At 36.9% G+C, this 20,010-nt stretch overlaps 1 protein-coding gene across 1 annotated transcript in view; it reads right to left on the minus strand.

Annotated features, from left to right (window-relative positions):
- The window catches only part of FZD3 (frizzled class receptor 3), a 79,214-nt gene that overhangs the window by 57,586 nt on the left and 1,618 nt on the right, over positions 1 to 20,010 (minus strand). The window contains exon 2 of the mRNA XM_027853926.1: positions 4,142 to 4,671. Coding sequence (XP_027709727.1) covers positions 4,142 to 4,330 — 189 coding nt within the window. The 5' untranslated portion in view covers positions 4,331 to 4,671. The remainder of the gene's footprint in view (positions 1 to 4,141; positions 4,672 to 20,010) is intronic.

A 20,010-nucleotide genomic window follows, 5' to 3' on the forward strand; every position in this document is an offset into this window, starting at 1 on the left:
AAGAAATTACCTGTCAAATCTATGGATGGGGAAAGAGTTCATGACCAAATAACAGATAAAGAGGTTCACAGGGGGTAAAATGGATACTTTTTCACAAACAAAACCAATGCAGCTAAGATTAGAGAAGCAGGAAAATGAAAAAAAAAACTGCAGTAAATTCTTCTGATAAAGAACTCATTTCTAAAACATATAAGGAGCTGAGTAAAATTCATAAGAATAGGAGCTATTCCCTGATTGATAAATTGTCAAAAGATGTGACTAGGAAGGTTTCAGAGAAAGAAAAAAAACTATCAATAGCTACATGAAAAAAAGCTCTAAATCACTAGTAATTAGAGAAATGCATATTAAAACAACTCTTAAGTTACCCATTAGATTGGCTAAATTGACAAAAAAGGAAAATGACAAATTAGAGAGGTTGTGGGAAAAACTAGTACTTTAATGCACTTTTGTGCAACAGCTGTGAACTGTTCCAACCATTCTGAAAAGCAATTTGGAACTATGCCTCCTAAGCTATTAAACTTGACTATCCAGTGATGTCACTACTACACCTATACTCCAAAGACATAAAAGAAAAAGTACCCATATGTACAAAAATATGTATAGCTGCTCTTTTTGTGATGTTGAAGAACTGGAAACTGAAAGGATGCTTATAAATTGGGAAATGGCTGAACAAGTTATATGAATATTAAGGTATACATACCATATATTATATAGAATATATATGGTATTATATATATTAATATATACAAGGTATATATACAAGGACAGAATACTATTGTGCTGTAAGAAATGATGGAAAACCTGGAAGACTTGTATGAGGTAATGCAAAGTGAACAATTTATATGATAAGAGTAATATTATGAAGATAAATTTGAAAGACTTAGCAACACTGATCAACATAATGACTAACCACAATTCCAAAGGAATTTCATGATGAAATATGCTATTCACCTCCCAAGAAGCATATTTTCTTTTTTGTTTCTTTCTTTCTACTTTTCCTTCCTTCCCCCCATCTCAATGAATACCAGAATTTGTTTTGCATGACTTTATATAATTTTATTAGCTTTTATTTTTCTTGTCTTTTTAATGAGTGGAAGAGAGGCAGAGAGAGGGAGAAAATTCAGAAGTGAAAATAACATAAAATAAAATTAAAACAAAACAAAACAAAACAACTATAGCAAGGGGGGAAAAAAACAAGGAAGACTGCTAGAGAACTTAAAAAAAAAAAAACAGCTCTGGAAGGAAAGGCCACAAAGTTAAGGCAGCATTTTAAGCCCTGTTTGAGAAACACTGACAATGAACACACACACACACACACACACACACACACACACACACACACACACAAACCACAGAAGGAGTTATATACATATACCCACCATCATCTGGAACAAACAAACCATCATATATTTACTCTAGTCATTACAATGCCAATTTTTCTTGTCATAACCGCACTTTCACAAAAACACACAGAAATATACCATATCCAGAGATTTCACAAGGCATAGACACACATATACACAAACATTCCTACACAGTTTCATATATAGTGTACACACAGTTTGAAACAATTTCTCACAGGCATCTAAAAAATGTTCATGACTTTTATCTTCCCTATAACAAAAGGCCAGGACTACAGATCCAAGCTTCCAGGCAACATGACATATGGTAGGAAGATCCCAGTTCCTATGGAATCCTCTGGTTGCATGGTTCTATGAAAATAGAGGGCCATAAAAGGAAATTTGGGGAGAACCTACAGTTATCAAGGGCACTTTACTTCTTGGACCAAGACTTAGAATCCATAATGAGGGTGCCCTTCAGCCAGGCTGAACTAAGTAACACGTAGACTACTCTGGCTTTCTATATTCAGTCATATAGTCTTTGAGCTACAGATTGGAATACCATGGTATTTACAAAAACACATAAAACTAACAGAAGACAGAAACGAGGACATAATCCTAGCCGTACGTTGCAACTAGTTTGTAGTTAACTATGTATATGCCGTTGGGGAAATAACCACTAGTTAAAAATTCCAACAGTGTCAAAACATACCGTATCTCAGGAAAACATATCAATGAACAAGTATCATAAAATTGCTACAATGTGCCAGGAACTGTACTAAGCTCCAGGAACATAGGGTGACTCTTCAGTGAGGAGAATAAAGGCATCATTCCGTTATAAAGAGTTCACTGACCCAGAGAATGATTAGGTACACTGGTTTTAGGAAATAATACCTCTGCTGAATTTACCTTTGCTATTAGTGCTCTATGATTCAGACTCCAAACTCCAAGGGATGATTGATCTCTACTCAAGTGCTACTAGCATTTAGGGTGAATCTGCAGAAAATATTAAACCTTAATGCCATGGAACAAAAATAAATTCTGCAGAAATGTAAGGACTTAAGAACACCTCAATGAAAACTTCTCAATGAGACAATGGAGCTTTCACATCAAATCAGATAGGTTATTGTCTGATATAAAGGCTGCATCCTCAGCCTTTGGTGTTTTTCTCTAGAGAAGCACTTAGTTAATTACGTTGTTTCTTTCCATGTACCTTTAACTTCTACCACCCATAAATCATGGATCTCATCTCAATAGGTAGGTAGAAGGGTAAAAAGAGTATCAACAATGAACAACTTCTTTTCATCAGGAAAATACTATATTCAAACTGAAAATTACCAATTAGTACTTTAGTCATTTCTAACCACCCTTAATCTACCTATATTCTGTTGTTGTTTTTAAACAATATGGTAATACGTCCAATCTAATATTAAAAGGTTCCCCACTGGTTAAAGAATAATATTTCACTGGGTCAGAGTGATTCTTCTAATCTAAACAAACAGTAACTGTTCCTCTTCAGATGATTGTGAGTCTTTTTGAGGGGTGGGGGTGGAGAGGAGAAGGTGTTGGATGAACTGAAGAAAGTGAGTAGTTCTCATGGCAATCACAGGATGCTAATCGATCTGTTTTAGAATGACTGCTAATAATTCTTCTCATTTCTTTTTTTCAAACCCAATTCTCAAGTAGAATTTTCACTTACTAAAGTAATGTGCCTTTAAGCTTCTAAGAGAATACTGACTTTCCAAAATAAGTAAAAAAACAATAGGATTTAAACTTTTGAAATCATTACATGAAGTGAATAAAAGCCAAAGTACAAAACATATTCTCATAATAAACAGATTTTCACTAATATGTTTACTTTCATATCAAAATTTAAATAGGTCCAGCTCTTACACTGCTAGTAAAAAAGAAAATGCATACTTGTCTATAATATAAAATATATAAAAGGTTTATATATTCAGATATGCTCTCTTGCTAGTTACTCAGATGTTACTGAAAAATACTCATTTAGTTCTCTCAGTTGAAAAAGATGTAAAAAGATAAAAACCACTATGGGAATTACCTAAAGAATTATTTTAAAATTCAACAAGAATCCTAATAAAGTTATTTTTTTACAATGACACAGTAATTTTAATTCAATTGACAACTCCACTGGTATCATCTAGTTCAGATGTTTGAGGTAGTCCTTTTTGTTTCTGTGGAAATGGTTATGGACCAGAAACTAATGAATATGTTAACTATTTAAGAAAATTGAAATTTTTTTAAACCATCTACTTGGTAACTAAAACAAGATATTCATTTTTCAGAATCAACAAACTTAATGACAATCCATATCATGACTGACAAATGAAGATAACCTTTTCCATCTCCATTTACCTGAATAGTTAAACTAGTCTAGTAAAACACACAACTTACAAGATAAAAATAATATAACTTAACATAAAGGTATAGTAGTGCTTCTGTAGCTATATTTTAACTTCTAAATGGTTAAAGAATCTCTGCTCTATCCAAGGGTTTTAAATCACCATTTAAAAACACATCACAAGGAATCAACAAATACTTCCCATATATACTCTTCAATCTATTACATAATTTAAGTCAAATATAAATTTTAAAAGATAATGAAACAATCATGTAGAATACTAAAAACCAAAAGTGATATGTATTTTTCTTATTAGATAGTATGTATGTGTATGTACACATGTACTTTATATGTATTACGTGTTACAGTTGTATATATGTGTGTGACTCTATACAAATAACAGAGCAATATATCAAAGTAATTTTAAAACCATTCTTACCTCCATTGCTAAAGCTGCTGTCTGTTGATCATAATGATTCAGAAGATTAGGCATGAAGGTAGTATTATAAGGCAGGTCTTGGCACATCCTCAAGGTGATAGGCTCACAAGAAAATAAACTGTGCCCACTTATATACCCCACAAACATAGTCATGGACCAAAGATAGGAGAATATCCAACTTATAGCCATCCTTCTTGGATCTGAATAATATTCAGATAAATAGGCCTATGAAATATAATTTTAGATATCATGCACCTGCAGGTATCTGCTTGAAAATACTTCTTTACTTCTTGGTGTTAAGCTTTGCAAACAGTTAAATATTCTTTGCATTGACAGAGCTTTGTTAACCTCATCTGATAAAAGGCATTTGTTTTTCGTTTCACAACACAGGTAAATGACATCATCTTGTCTTTTCTTTTCATTTTATTATATAGATTGCATTTGACTAACATGTCAAGTTGATTAACCACATTCCCAAACAATAGATCCCATCCTGGTAGACCAGCTATTTCTTCCTTTAATTGATAGATCTGGAAAACATAAAAGAAGAGAAAAAATCAGGTATTTCCTCTAAGAATACCGTATATTTGTATGTTTAAATTCTTCGGTGAGAGACAGTAATTACACATATTATAAAATATATAAAGCATCCTCATAAAATATCCCTGTATAGTTTTTAAATTTTACTTAGGTTAGAGTCACAATAGAAATGACCTATAAGCTACACATAAAGGCAAATTAAACATTTTTATCAGAGGTGATACAGACTCCAATTATGTAATTCTGATAACCATAGTTCTTTGTATGGTAGGTTTTTTTCATTTGTCACAGAATCTAAAATGAGACTACCTTCTGAGGGACCATATAATTGTCCTAAATTTAATATATTTCTTTTTAAATGTTGCACATAATTACTATAAGTTATTAAAGTTTAAAAGTGTAAAGATTTTGTGAAGAAAAGTCTTATATTTCAATATATAGGAATACCGAAATTATTCTCCAGTTTGAAACTGCTTTCAGTAAATTCTGGGTAAAAACATAAAAGTTACCTTCTAAAAGACAGATTTAAACTAGTGGCAATCACATGGCTTCGCCCAGAACATGGCATCCTACTAGATGGTTATATTACAAATGCCAGCACCATATATTAAGTAGTTCCTGACTCCATGCGTTGGAAATGAAAGATCATTTACTCAATTTACAAATACCCTATCCATACAAATAGTGGGGGACTCCCATTCTAGGGCCCCTGTCCATCATGGAGCAACTAGAACTAGAACTAGAAATTCTAGCACCTGGGACAAATTCAGATGAAGCAGAAAGCTGTGGTGGAGAGGGGAGAAACTAAGGAAATGAGTGTTGAGAAGGCTGAGGAACTAAGAGTTTAGGGTATTCTAAGTAGGGAAGGTGTTGGGATAGAAAAGGCAACAAGCATTTATTAAGTGTTTACTATATATAATGCACTGTTCATTGAGCTAAATACTGAACTTAATGGGAAAGAAGGACAGAGACCTGAAGGTCCATAAAGGTCAGCAACAATGATCTGGACAGACTAAGTGGAATTTTAAAAGGCACAGTTGTCAAGTGATGGTGGCAGAAGAAAGATCTGAAGAATAGCAGTGGAGAGCACAGAGTATACCAACTCCTCCCTCTTAACTCTAAGCTTCAAGAGAAGTGTGAAAGAAAGAATGCTGGACTTGGAGAAGGTGCCAAATAGGTGTCTTTAGAAAAAAGCTAGTTTTCAGCAGCCACAGGAAAATGAAAGGAATTTGAGAGAAAGGGATCTAGAATCATAGACTTAGAGCTGGAAGGGACCTTGGAGGTCACCTAATCACAACCCCTCTTTTACATATGGGAGAGTAAGGCCCAGAGAAGTGAAATGACTTGCCCAAGATAACATAGGTATTAAGTATAGGAGCTATGATTTGAACTCAAGTCCTCCAACCCTAAATCCAGTAATCATTTTTTACTTCACCACAACAGAGGAAGGTTATCTAGTGGCACGGGGGAAATGGAGAAAAGAAAATGATAATGCCTAGGAGACAGCAAAGGCTGACTTCACAGTCTAAACCAGCAGTGGGGAACCTGTGGTCTCAAGGCCACATGTGGCCTTCTGACTAAGTTCAAGTTTTACAGGACAAATCCTTTTATGCAGGGGATCTGTTCTGTAAAATTTGGATTCAGTTAAAGGGTCACACTTGAGGACCTAGATGGTCACATGTGGCCTTGAGGTCACAGGTTCCCCACCCTGGTCTAAACTATCAGGGAATAGGGGCAGCAGTATCCTGCCAATGCATTTACTACTGATCCCCCCTCAGATGATTCTGTTTTTCCAGCCTGGAGCATGGAGGAGGGGGTGAAGAAAAATGCCATCTGCCTCACCTTTGTCAGAAGGTGCCCTGGGAGACGGATAATACAGCCACAGGATCTTAAGGGAATAGTAGCCCTAGGCAGGGTGAAGGAGTGGATCAGTAGGTCTGGTGCAAGGTGGGAAACATATGCCCTGGTAGAAGAAATTACAACTTTTCCCCTTCAGAAATTACATTCCCAAGATGCTAGCCTGGATCACCAGTGTTAGTTCTGCCCTTTGTTTCCCGATGCAAAACAACTCAGCTATCAACCAAGAAAGTACTTTCATACTATGTGTACATGTGTGTATATACATACATATATTTTGTTTTGTTTTGTTTTCTTTTTGTGAGGTAATCGGGGTTAAGTGACTTGCCCAAGGTCACACAGCTTGTACGGGTCAAGTGTTTGGTCTGAGGCCGGATTTGACCTCAGGTCCTCCTGACTTCCGGGCTGGTGCTCTATCCACTGTGCCACCTAGCTGCCCCTTATATATACATACATATATGTGTGTATATATACATATGTATAAATACGCACACATATATTTCACAGTCTATGTCATGTCCAGCAATAATATCACTATTTACTTTGCTCTTGCCCTCGTCAGAGGAGCTCCTATTGCCAAAGATAAAACTGTGGTCCACAGTCCTGACTAAAGAACACTTGATTTGGAGCCAGAGGGCCTATTCTAAACTCCAGTTCTACTACTTATTACCTATACAACTTCAGGCAAGTAACTATCACAGTGGATCTCAGTTTCTCTATCTGAAAGAAACTAACTGTGTTATCTGTAAAATGAAGAAGAATTAGAAGATTTCTAGCTCTAAATCATATGATATTATGATCTGAAACTTGGAATGAATTTTTCCCTCAAATCCTACTGGTGGTTAGGTAGTCATTGAAAAAAATATTATGACAGAATCATAGAATCTGAGAGTTGGAAGGAATACCAGTGGCTATCTAGTTTAACTTATACAAAGGAATCTCCACTGTAACGTGCCTGAAAAATGTCATTCAGTCTCTTCCTTATAACCTCTAAGGAGGAGGAATTTATCCCCTTTTAAGGTAGCCTTTTCCACTTTCAGATAGCTCCAATTATTAGGAAGTTTTTCCTGACAACGAGCCTAAATTGGCCTCTCTGTAACTTTCACCCACTGCCCCTAGTTTCATTCTCCGGAGCCAAAGAGAATAAATCTAACCGTCTACCATATAACAAGGCTTCAAATACTTGAAAGATAGCTATCATATCCTTTCTGAATCTCCTCTTTTCCATGCTAAAGAAGCTTAGTTCCTTCAACTAATCAACTAATGCTATAAGCAGAATCAAAGAATTTTAGGGAAACCTTAAAGATTATCTAGTCCAACCTCTCTTCATATATATATATATTTAGTGAGGCAATCAGGGTTCAGTGACTTGCCCAAGGTCACACAGCTAGTACGTGTCAAGCGTTTGGTCTGAGGCCAGATTTGAACTCAGGTCCTCCTGACTTCAGGGCTGGTGCTCTATCCACTGTGCCACCTAGCTGCCCCCTCCAACCCCTCTTTTTTACAGAATAAGAAAATGAGATGGAAATATTAAGTGACTTACCCAAGGTCAAACAATAGCTAGTCAACTGGTAATATATTTCAAGTGCATGAATTATATAGGCTTTTGTGTACTCCCCTCTGAATCTAACTACCACTTAAAATATTGGTCTATGGGGAAATGGTTCTAACATTGAAATAACCAACTTATAGAACTATGTTTAAAAAATTAATCCATAAGCTGAGGATTGCTTATACCTCTGGCATCTAGATGAAAGGTTTTATCCTTTAAAATTTAGTTAAAAACAATATGAAAATGTGAAGATAGGGAAAATTCTTTCCCAAACTAAGCCAAAACCAAGAGAGAAAATACTTCCTTGTATTTCCTGCTTAGCTCCAAAAAGACCCAGGTTGCTAGGCCTTTCCTGCTTCTCTGACACCCATGGCTATCTTCCAGAAGCCCTTGGCTGACAGGTGCAGCCACCTCCAATACTGAAAGCCAGCCAGACACAGAGATCTCCTGTACGGTTTGGCTTAAGAAAGGCAGCATCCTCTCTCCCTGTTATGGGTGTCATATCCCTTTATTACCTGCCAGAGATTAAGCTGAGGAACTCAGACCTCTGTTTCCAGACAAAAAGCAGCAGATTCCTCCCTCCAACAAAAGAAGGGTTTTAAGAGCAGTTTTGGGGAAAGGAATGAGAAAGAAGTTTGTGGTGCTCAGGTCTCTGTACACCTGGACATTAGTGCCCCCTTCTGGAGAATCAGAAAGGATCAATTACCTGTATCTCCCTGAATTATACATTTAAAAGAGCAGCTTCTGAGGTACTCTTCTATAATCCCCAGTTTACTCCAAATTTTCTTCTGGCTACAGGAAGAGTGACATTAAATATCCATCTACATGAACAACTTATCATTTATGCCAAATTACCATATATCACAATAATAACTATGTGTATCATTAAATGCACAAAATAAACCTAGGTTTTGATAACATTAAACTGTTCACATATATGTGGTAGTTCCTTGCTTATACAGCTTAATCCATTCACAACTTTTAAAACATCATCAATAATATAGACCAAATACATATTTTTTAAAATTTTTTATTTTTTTTTGTTTTCAACATTTACTTCCACAAGATTTTAAGTTCCAAATTTTTACCCCATCTCACCCCTCCCCCCCACCCCAAGGTGGCATGCATTCTAAATACCCCTTCCCCTGGTCTGCCTTCCCTTCTATCTCTCCCCCCCTTCTCTTATCCCCTTCCCCTTCAATTTTTCTGTAGGGCAGGATGGATTTCTGTACCCCATTTCCTGTATTTCTTATTTCCCAGTTGCATGTGAAAACATTTTTTTTAAACATGTGTTTTCAAAACTTTGGGATCCAAATTTTCTCCCTCCCTCCCCACCTACCCTCACTGATACAGCAAGCAACTAAATATAGGTCATATATGTGCAGTTATGCAAAACACTTCCATAGTAGACATGCTGTGAAAAACTAACTCTATTTCCCTTAATCCTGTCCCACCCACCCATTTATTCTATTCTTTCTTTTGACCCTGTCCCTCCTCAGAAGTATTTACTTCTGATTACTCCCTTTCCCAATCTGCCCTCCTCTCTATCATTCCCCTACTCTCTTGTCCCCTTCCCCCCTTATTTTCCTGTAGGGTGAGACAGATTTCCACACCCAATTGAGTGTGTATGTTATTCCCTCCTTAAGTCAAATTCTATGAGAAGATTCACTCATTCCCTCTCACCTTCCCCCATTTCCCCTCCACTGTAAGAACCTTTTCTTTTCTGTTTTTTTGTTTTTTTTTTTTGTGGGATAATTTACACTGTTCTACCTCTCCCTTTCTCCTTCTCCTAGTGTATTCCTCTCTCACCCCTTAATTTTATTCTCCAGATATGACCCCTTCATTTTCAACTCACCCTGTGCCCTCTATCTATCTATCTATCTATCTATCTATTTATCTATCTATATACATACGTACATATAATTTTTTCCCCTCCAACTACCCTAATACTGACAAAGGTCTCATGAGTTACAAATATCATCTTTCCATGCAGGAATGTAAACAGTTCAACCTTAATAAGTCTCTTATGATTTCTCTTTCCTGTTTACCTCTTCATGTTTCACTCGAGTCTTGTATTTGAAAATCAAATTCTCTATTCAACTCTGGTCTTTTCATCAAGAATGCTTGAAAGTCCTCTGTTTCACTGAATGAACATTTTTTTCCCCTGCAGGATTATACTCAGTTTTGATGGGCAGGTGATTCTTGGTTGTAATCCTTTCTCCTTTGCTCTCCGGAATATCATATTCCATGCCCTGCAGTCCCTTAATGCAGAAGCAGCTAAATCTTGTGTTATCCTGATTGTGTTTCCACAATACTTGAATTGTTTCTTTCTGGCTGCTCATAATATTTTCTCCTTGACCTAGGAACTCTGGAATTTGGCTACAATATTCCTAGGAGTTTTCCTTTGGGGATCTCTTTCAGGAGGAGATTGGTGGATTCTTTCAATTTCTATTTTGCCCTCTGGTTCTAAAATATCAGGGCAGTTTTCCTGGATAATTCCTTGAAAGATGATGTCTAGGCTCTTTTTTTTGATCATGGCTTTCAGATAGTCCAATAATTTTTAAATTCTCTCTCCTGGATCTATTTTCCAGGTCAGTTGTTTTTCCAATGAGATATTTCACATTGTTTTCTAATTTTTCATTCTTTTGGATTTGTTTTACAGTGTCTTGATTTCTCATAAAGTCACTAGATTCCAATTGCTCTATTCTAATTTTTAAGGAAGTATTTTCTTCAGTAATCTTTTAGACTTCCTTTTCCATTTGGCCAATTTTGTTTTTTAGGGCATTCTTCTCATTGGCTTTTTGGACCTCTTTTGCCATTTGGGTTAGGCTATTTTTTAAGGTGTTATTTTCTTCAGTATTTTTTTGGGTCTCCTTTAGCAAGCTGTTGACTTGTTTTTCATGATTTTCTTGCATCACTCTCAGTTTTTCCTCTACTTCTCTTACTTGCTTCTAAAAATCCCTTTTGAGCTCTTCCAAGGCCTGGGACTGATTCCTATTTTTCTTGGAGGGTTTCGATGTAGGAGCTTTGGCTTTGTTGTCTTCTTCTGGTTGTATGTTTTGATCTTCTTTGTCACCAAAGTAAGATAATATAGTCTGACTCTTTTTGCGCTGCTTACTCATGATCCTGGCCAATTACTTGAGTTTTAAACTCTTTGTTAAGGTAAAAGTCTGCTTCCAACGTGAAGAGTGTACTGTCCCAAGCTTCGGGAGTTTGTACAGCTGTTTTCAGAGGTACTTCTAGGGACCTGTAAATTTTTCAGTTCTTCCAAGGTATTATGATAAGGGGTGAGGTGTTTTATCTCCACCACCATAACAAGCTCCACCACCATAACAAGCTCCACCACCATAACAAGCTCCATCACACCAGCGTTCCTCCTTGCCCCAGGACCACCCCTCAGAACCGCGACCCAGATCCAAGCACTGGTAAAGCAAGAGATTCCTGCCTCAGTACTGGCAAAGAGATCCCTGCAATCCCCCCTCTGATCAGCTACTCAATTCCCCCTCAGTCTGTGGGAAGGAAGTTCAGGAAGAAGTTGCGAGACATGCCGCTGAGACCTAGCTCCTCTCTCACCGCAGTCACAGACTTTTCCCACTGACCTTCTAAGTTGTCTTTGGTGTTCAGGTGTTGAGAGGTCTAGAAACCACCACAGCTGCCCATGATTCAGCCCTCTGAGGCCTGCTCCAGGGTCACTGAGGCCTGCGTACCCACGCCGCACTACTCTCCTCTCCCTGCCTGGCATGATATACCTTTCCAATCAACCATCCAGGCTGTCTTGGGCTGGAAAATTGTTTCACTCTGTCTTTTTGTGGGTTCTGCTGCTTTAAAATTTATTTAGAGCCATTCTTTATAGGTATTTGGAGGGCTTTGGGAGAGAGCTCAAGACAGTCACTGCTTTCCCTCCACCATCTGGGCTCTAGACCAAATATATCAAACAATATTGGCACTAATTTATAAAGGTTAAGAATCCCTAACTACAAAGTAGAAAGTGATACCTATTATCAGTCATAATCACTCTGAAGTGGTTTTGATTAATTGTTCAGGAATGGAGGTAGTGCTTTTTAGGAAGGATGACATTTAGGTAACTTACTGGAAAGAATCTGTTGGGTTGCCAACAAAATATATTAATAAAATTAGAAGCAATACCATTGAATACACATTTAACATAATAAAAACTTCCATTAAGGTAATCTACCTCTCAAAAATCTAAATATTACAAACAATTCATGTATCAAAGAAAAAAATAGCTATATAATATTCCAGGAAGCAATTCTGCTTATTCCCCCAATATAAGGTAAGCTCCAGGAGAACAGGTATTTTTTTTATGTTGGTAACCGTTATATCTAACAGGGTGCCAGGCATACAGCAGACACTTAATAAATGCCTGTTGAATTTAATTGATTCCATCCATGTCCTCCTAGTTCTACTTCTAACTACTCCCTTTTTCCTATATCCAAATAAGGTAGCTGGCCACCTTCTTAAAATGTCGGTTCCCTGCAACAGAATGTCATCATAGCTATAAAATCTATTCAGTAACAGGACAAAAATAATCTCTTCAGTCAATACCATCAGTTATATTTTGTTCTTATAATAAAGTAGATGAAATAAAATAACAGCAATAAATTAACAGCAACAAAGATCAAAGACAAAGAACTTTAATTCTTTCCTCAAATGTGAATAAGAATGATATTGGTATACAATTAATATACAATTCAAAAGTAGCATATAAAATTTTTTAAAAGCCAAATGATATTGTTTAAATACTACAACGGTATATAAGGGATTCCTATAATGAATTCTTTTGTAAAGTGAAAATTCTATCTAAAAAAGGGAATAATTACCCTTTGCTGGCCCCTAGCACAAATTTATATTTCTAAGATTCATGAAATCAAAGGAAGGGACCTTAGAAGTTCTGGTCCAACTCCTTCATTTTACATTTGAGGAAACTGAGGCCCAGAGAAATTAACTTGTCCAAAGTCACACATTAAATAACAAAACTGGGACTTGAAGCCAGGCACTCTAAAATTCAAAATCTAGCATTCTGTATCACAATGCCTCATATTTTACAGACGGAAAATGAGGCCAAGAAAGATTAAGTGATTTCTGGAAGTCAGATAACAAATCTGTGGCAGAGCTGGGCTCAGAACCCAACTCTTCTTCCTCCAAATTCAACAATCTTTCCATTAAGCCATGCTCGTTTTCTGTTTTGTTTTAAAAAGCAGTAAATATTTTTTTTAAAATGAGTTGCTTCTCAGGCAAATATTCTTGGATAAGCATCCACATAGGAATCTTCCAAGATAGATATCCTTCTTTTAGGGTTTGGCATTCTATGAGTTTTTTCCAGTGTTTAGACCTTAATCTTGCCAATTAAATAGTAAACTCCCTGAGGTCAGGAACCTTAGATTTTTGCTTCTTTGTATATTTTTTGGCAAGGAGCTGGAAAAAGGTGGGGAGGGAGCTTTTGTTTTCTAAGGAAGACAGCATTCAAAAATTCCCTGGAGGCTATCTGAATAGGTGTGACATTCCAAGCTGATTTGACTGCTACAGTATTCTCATTTCTAAAATCTTCCCCAAGAATCTTGAGGTTTGGTTTAGTTACAAGGTAGCAGAAAAGCAGCTGTGTAGCTGGAAAAGGGAGAAAAAAGTAGATTTTTTTTTTTTACTCATACTTAAACATACTTGAAATACTGAGGAAAGATATCCTTAGAAAAGGCCATCTATAATAGGTGTCTCCACTTCCTCTCCTCTCACCCTCTTCTTAACTCTCTGCAATCTAACTTCTACTCTCAGCCATTTAAATGAAACTGCTCTCTCCAAAGTTACCAATGATCTCTTAATTGACAAATTTAAGGCTTTTTCTCAATCCTCATCCTTCTTGACTTCTCTTCAGCCTTTGACCCTGCTGATTGCCCTCTTCTCCTTGAAACTCTCTTCTCTTAGGTTTTTGGGACATCTCTCCTGGTTCTTCCTCCTACCTATTTGACTGCTTCTTCTCAGATCCTTTGCTAAATTCTCATCCAGGTCACATTGACTAAGCATGGGTGCACCACAAGGCTTGGTCCTGGGATCTCTTCTCCTTCTATACTATTTCATTTTGTGATTTCATCAGCTCCCATGGTTTCAGTGATCAGATCTATGCTGATGATTCTCAAATCATCCTCTTTCCTGATCTCCAGTTTTGCTTCTTCAACTGCGTATTAGACATCTTGAACTGGATGTCCTATAGACATCTTAAACTTAACATGTCCAAAACCAAACTCATTATCTTTTCCCCTAAACATCAGCCCCCAAACTTCCCTATTACTGTCAAGGGCACCACCATCTTTCCAGTTATTCAGGCTTGGAACCTCCATGCCATCTTCAACTCCTCATTCTCTCTCATCCCCCATATCCAATCTGTTGACAAGGCCAGTCAATTTTGCCTCTGTAATCTGTCTTGCACAAGCTCCTTTCTCTCTGCACATACTACCACCATCCTGGTACAGGTCCTCATTTCCCAAGCCTGGGCTATTGCAATGGTTGTGCTGGTTACGATAGCTTTCCCCCCACTCCAATCCAACCTCCACTCAATTATCAAAATGATATTCCTAAAGCACTGGTCCAACCATGTCCCTCCTCCCCCATAAACTCCAGTTACTCCCTATCACCTCCAGGATCAAATATAACATCCTGTTTGGCTTCCAAAGCCATATATAACCTAACTCCCTTCCCCTACCTTTCCAGCCTTCATATACTCCGTACCCCCCATGTACTACTGGATCCAGGGACTCTGGTATCTTGCTATTCCTATGAACAAGACACTCCATTTCCTAAATTCTGGCATTTTCATTGGCTGCTTCTTCATGTACAGAATGCTCTCCCTCATCTCCACCATCTAGGCTTCCTTCAAGTCTCAGCTAAAATCTCACCTTCTTCAGGAAGTCTTTCCCAACCCCTCTTAATTCTACTGCCTTCCCCCTGAACTTTTTTGTACATAGTTGTTTGCATGTTGTCTCCCCATTGAATTGTGAGCTTCTAGAAGGAAGGGGTTATATTTTGCCATTCTTTGTATTCTCAGCACTTAGTATAGTGCCTGGCACATAATAAGCATTTAATAAATGTTCACTTATTGACTGACATCCAAGGAAGTTGTCAGCCTAAAGGTATTTGGGGTTTTAAATCATATTCACTTACTAGTAGTAGAACCTAGATTAAATCACTTCATCCCTTCTCTGTAAAATCTTGACAAATGATCATTTAGCCTCTTTGGGAAAGTATCCAGTGATCAGATACTGGCTACTTCTTTACACAGCCTGTTCCACTTTTAAATAATTCTAATTGTTAGTAAGGATTTCATAATATCAAGGCAAAAATCTACCTCTTCGTTATTTCTACCCATTTGTTTCTTGAGGTGAAGTAAAACAAGAAGAATTCTTGCCACCCAATGCAGCCCTTCATATATCTAAAGATATTTCGTGCTCCCCCTTAAATCTTCCTAGAGCTTCTTCAAGTTAAAGACATCCATTTCCTTTACTGGATCCTCATATGGTAATGTTTCAAGTCTGTCTCACTATTCTTTCCTTGCTACATTCTTTCAAAATAATATAAGATACATCATTTGCATTTCTTCTAGTACAACTTGTTAATGGTCTCCTTAAAATGTGTCCCTCAAAACTGAACACAACTATGATTAGGGCACAGTACCACAAAACCATAATTGCTCATTCCTCTATTAAAATAAACTAAGATTGTATTAACTTTTTTTTTCTTGGCTTGGCTTGGTTTCTTAGGAATTCAGAGTTTGAGGAAGTCATGGTTGAGCTGAAGCTCACAAGTCTCTATCAGAGATGTGTATAATACTTGCCACCAGTTATGTGTACCCAACAGTCCAAGATTCTCTTGCTGGAGGATCCAAAGAAGCAGAATTGGATAATCTGGAGCATTTATTTGAAAGACCTGGGTCTCAGACCCTAAACTTAAATCCTAGTACTTTCCCACTAGTTTCAGAGGGACAGAGATAAAGTAGACCATGTATGTACTTGAGGGACCTGAGAAAGAAAATTCCAAATTCAAGGGATTGGGAGAACTACTGTCCAAGGAGGTCAACAGATGAAAGAAAGGTTCTATATTTTGATGAGATCAATCGTGTGGATACTTCTTTCTATTTTCCCAATTCCCTTTAATTCTAGTGACTCGCTCTGAGATTATCTCCAATTTACCCTGTATGTATCTTATTTGTACATAGTTGTTCCCACATTGTCTCCCCCTTCAGACTGTGAGCTCCTTGAAAGCAAGGTCTGTTTTTGCTTCTCTTTGTATTGCCAGAACTTAGTACAGTGCCTGGCACATAGCAGACACTTAAAAATACTTGTTGACTTGACTTAAAATACGGTTGGTAATTAAAAGGCTGAATTAAAGGAAAATTTAAATGGAGGGAAAACATTGGCAATTAATAGATTAAATATTGAATCATGGATAATATGATTGCATGTGTAGAAAAAAATCCAAGAGAATCAATCAAAAATTGAGGTAATAAATGACTGAAGATGGTAGGGTACCAGATAAAGCCATAAAAATCATCTGCATTTTTATATCACTAAAGAAAAGATATGGAGAAACTGAAAAAGAAATACCATTAACACTAACATGTAACTAATACTTAAGAGTCACAAGCAAGATTTATATAAAGACAGCTGTAACAATTTTGACAGAAATAAATAAATGGAGGCTTATGCCCATGGCTATCTAGCCAACAGAGTGAAAACTCAGTATCTTCCAAATTAATTTGTGAACTACAACCAATACTTCACTGAATTAGAAAAAAAAAACAACAAAATTGATATAGAAAACAAATATGTAAGAATACTAAAGAAAACCATTTAAGAAATGATTACGGTAAACTTGTCCTGCCAGGACTCAAAAGATGCTATAAAGCAAGAATTAGCAGAACTACTAGGTACTAATAAAATAGAGTAATGGAACAGAAAAGTAAAATAGAGCAATGGAACAGAATGCAAAACTAGAATTAGAATCAAAACTATATATAATAGGTTAGTGTTCAATAAACTCAAGATTGCAAAACACTGGGGAAAAGAAATTTTCAATAACACTTGCATGGCTATCATGTTACCTATAAATAGAATGTGCCATACACATCCCTCCCTGAATCTTCAACTATTCAACTATTTAAATTCTACAAGTTCAGAATCAGATGGAATCAGCATTGGGACTATGGTTTGGTCAGAATATATATAGCATCCATTTGTAAGTATAAGTCATTCCTAAATTGTATGTTTAAAAAAGGGGGGAGGGAACAACCTATTTATTCAACAGGCATTAATTAGATGCCTTCTATGGACAAAGCAATTTGCTACATTCTGAGGATACAATAACAAAATGAAAAATGGTCCCTGTCCTTAAGGCACTTACATTCTTGTTTGTATGTTTGTGTTCGTGTGTGTGTGTGTGTGTGTTAGTGTAAAAGCGGAGTTGAGGAGGAGGAGGAAAAGGAGAGAAGAAGAGGGGGAGGGCAGAATACAATATTTACACACATATACAGTAAATGGAGGAAACTGTAAAAGAGACAGCACGGACAACTTAACTGGATCAAGAAAGGCTTCCCAGAGTAGGCAGTACCTGATTTTTGCCTTGCCAGGAGAAAGAAGATAGAATTCTAAGCTTGAAAAAGAGTAAGTAGGGTAATTTGGTTGGAATGTGGTATGTGTGAGTATACAGTATAGGCTAGGCTGAAGGATTACATTTTATTGTTGTGTCCTGGGCACTCCTCTCTTCTTTCCCTCAACACTCTCTTAGTTAACTCATCAGCACTGCATCAGATTGTATATCATTCTATCTCATCTCACTTCATCAGATGCAATTATCATCTCTGTTCAGCTATTTATATTTATATATCCAACTAATTTTTCTCTAGAATTCAAGGCCTGCTGGCCAATGTCTGCTTGACATCTCAACCTGGATGCCCTGTAGACTTCTAAAATTCATTATGTCCAAAATAAAATTCAATACTTGTTTCCCCAAAATCCATCTTCCCTCCAAATATCCTTATTTCTGTTGAGGACATACTTCTAGTCACCAAAGTTTGCAACTTTGGAGTTATCCTTGCTTATTCTCCTCTTCCTCACTTCCTTTATCCAATCACTTGCCAAGTTTTATGATTTTTACCTCTACAACACCTGTCATATGTGTGCCCTTTTTTCCATTCACATAGCCTCCACATTAATTCTGACCCTCACCAACTCTCCCCAGGACTACTGTTAACAGCCTCCTAATTTCCTTTTTTTCAGTCTCTCCCTTTTCTGATCCATCCTCCATACCACTGACAAATTGCTATTCCTATAATTAAACATTTGATCATGTCACTGCCCTACTCAAAAATCTTCAGTAGCTCCCTATTATCTCTAAGATTACTCCCTAGTCTGGCACTTAGAGCCCTCCAAAATATGGCACCCATCCTCCTTTGCAACAGAATTCATATTCCTTCTCTTCCCACATTCTTGTATCCAGTCAAAATGACTCAATACCACACTCCCTTTAACATGATATTCCATCTCTCACTTCTGTGCCTTTCCACAAGTGATCCCTTATATCTAAAATTAATTTCTTCCTCACTTGACCTTATAGACTTACTTCTTCCAAAGCATAGGGTACTTCCTGCTAAAGAAGACCTTTCCTGATCTCCTCATTTAGCATTCTCCTTAAAATTACTTTGTATTTACTTGTTTACTTATTTGCTGTATCCCTCCTTTAAGGCTGAGATTGTCAGGTTGTCTTTGTTTTCCCATCATTTAGCATAGTGCCTTGCATATGGTAGATACAATAAAACTGTGTTTGATTGAACTAACTAAATTTAGAATGTAGAGACAAGAAGATAGTCTATGATTTGTAAAGTAACACTCCCTCAAAAGCAAACAATAATAGAATGCAGCAATGTAAAACTCAATTTGGTACCTCAATTTTTAAAAGCAAAAATGAATGCTATTACACTTAACATTGCATGCAAATTCCTCCTCTCCCTCCTTACTAAAGTCACAACCTCTGACCAACTCCCCATTAGCATAAGTTAACAAAGAAAAAGTAAAAATCTGCTGGAAATAAAGCAAATTAAATTGATGGGACCATAACATCCACCTTCTAACCTCAAATAACACTTGTCTTAATTATGCTTATATTCTATTCTGTTCTGTAGTCATTATATAGTATCACATATTTGTGTACGTGTTGAATTTCCCCAGCTAGATTCTATGGAAGGCTGGGACAATGTCTTAATTAACTTTGGGTTTAGCTGCAACTTGCACATAATAAATAAGTGAACCATGAGCAATGCTTACAATTACGATTGCATTTCAAATAAAATCTTATATATTCAATAGGGCTTTGTATGTTAGTAGGGTGTTTTATTTTAGCACAAAATCAGAAAGGAATTGGGAGAACCTTAAGTCCTTTAATTAATGAAACTCTTTCCCTTCTCATTTCTGCCTCCTGGCTTCCTTTAAGTCTCAGCTAAAGTCTCACCTTCTACAAGAAGCCTTTTCCCATTCCCCTTAATAGTAGTTCCTAGCCTCTTCGATTTATCCTGTATATATTCTGTTTGCATATTGTCTCCTCCATTAAACTGTGAACTCCTTGAACACAAGCTTTTGCCTGGTTTTGCCTTTCTTTGTACCCCCAGACCTTAGCACGGTGCCTGGCACATAGTAGGTACTTAATAAATGCTAAGGGACTGATGGACCACCAAATTGTTTCTATGGACAGGAAAGGAAGGATAGTAATTTGCATCTTAGGAGAGGGTACCCAGTGGATGAGATCATAAACCCAATCTAGATCCCACGTAAGATCTGAAGAGTCGTTTGAACTGCAGATTTTAAGGGGTTTGAGGGAAGTTAAGGGTGGAATTAATTATAGCAGGTCCCTTCAAGTAAAT

This window comes from Vombatus ursinus, unplaced genomic scaffold (genome assembly GCF_900497805.2).
Source record: "Vombatus ursinus unplaced genomic scaffold, bare-nosed wombat genome assembly UNPS02010219.1, whole genome shotgun sequence".
In the NCBI taxonomy this organism is placed as follows: domain Eukaryota; kingdom Metazoa; phylum Chordata; class Mammalia; order Diprotodontia; family Vombatidae; genus Vombatus; species Vombatus ursinus.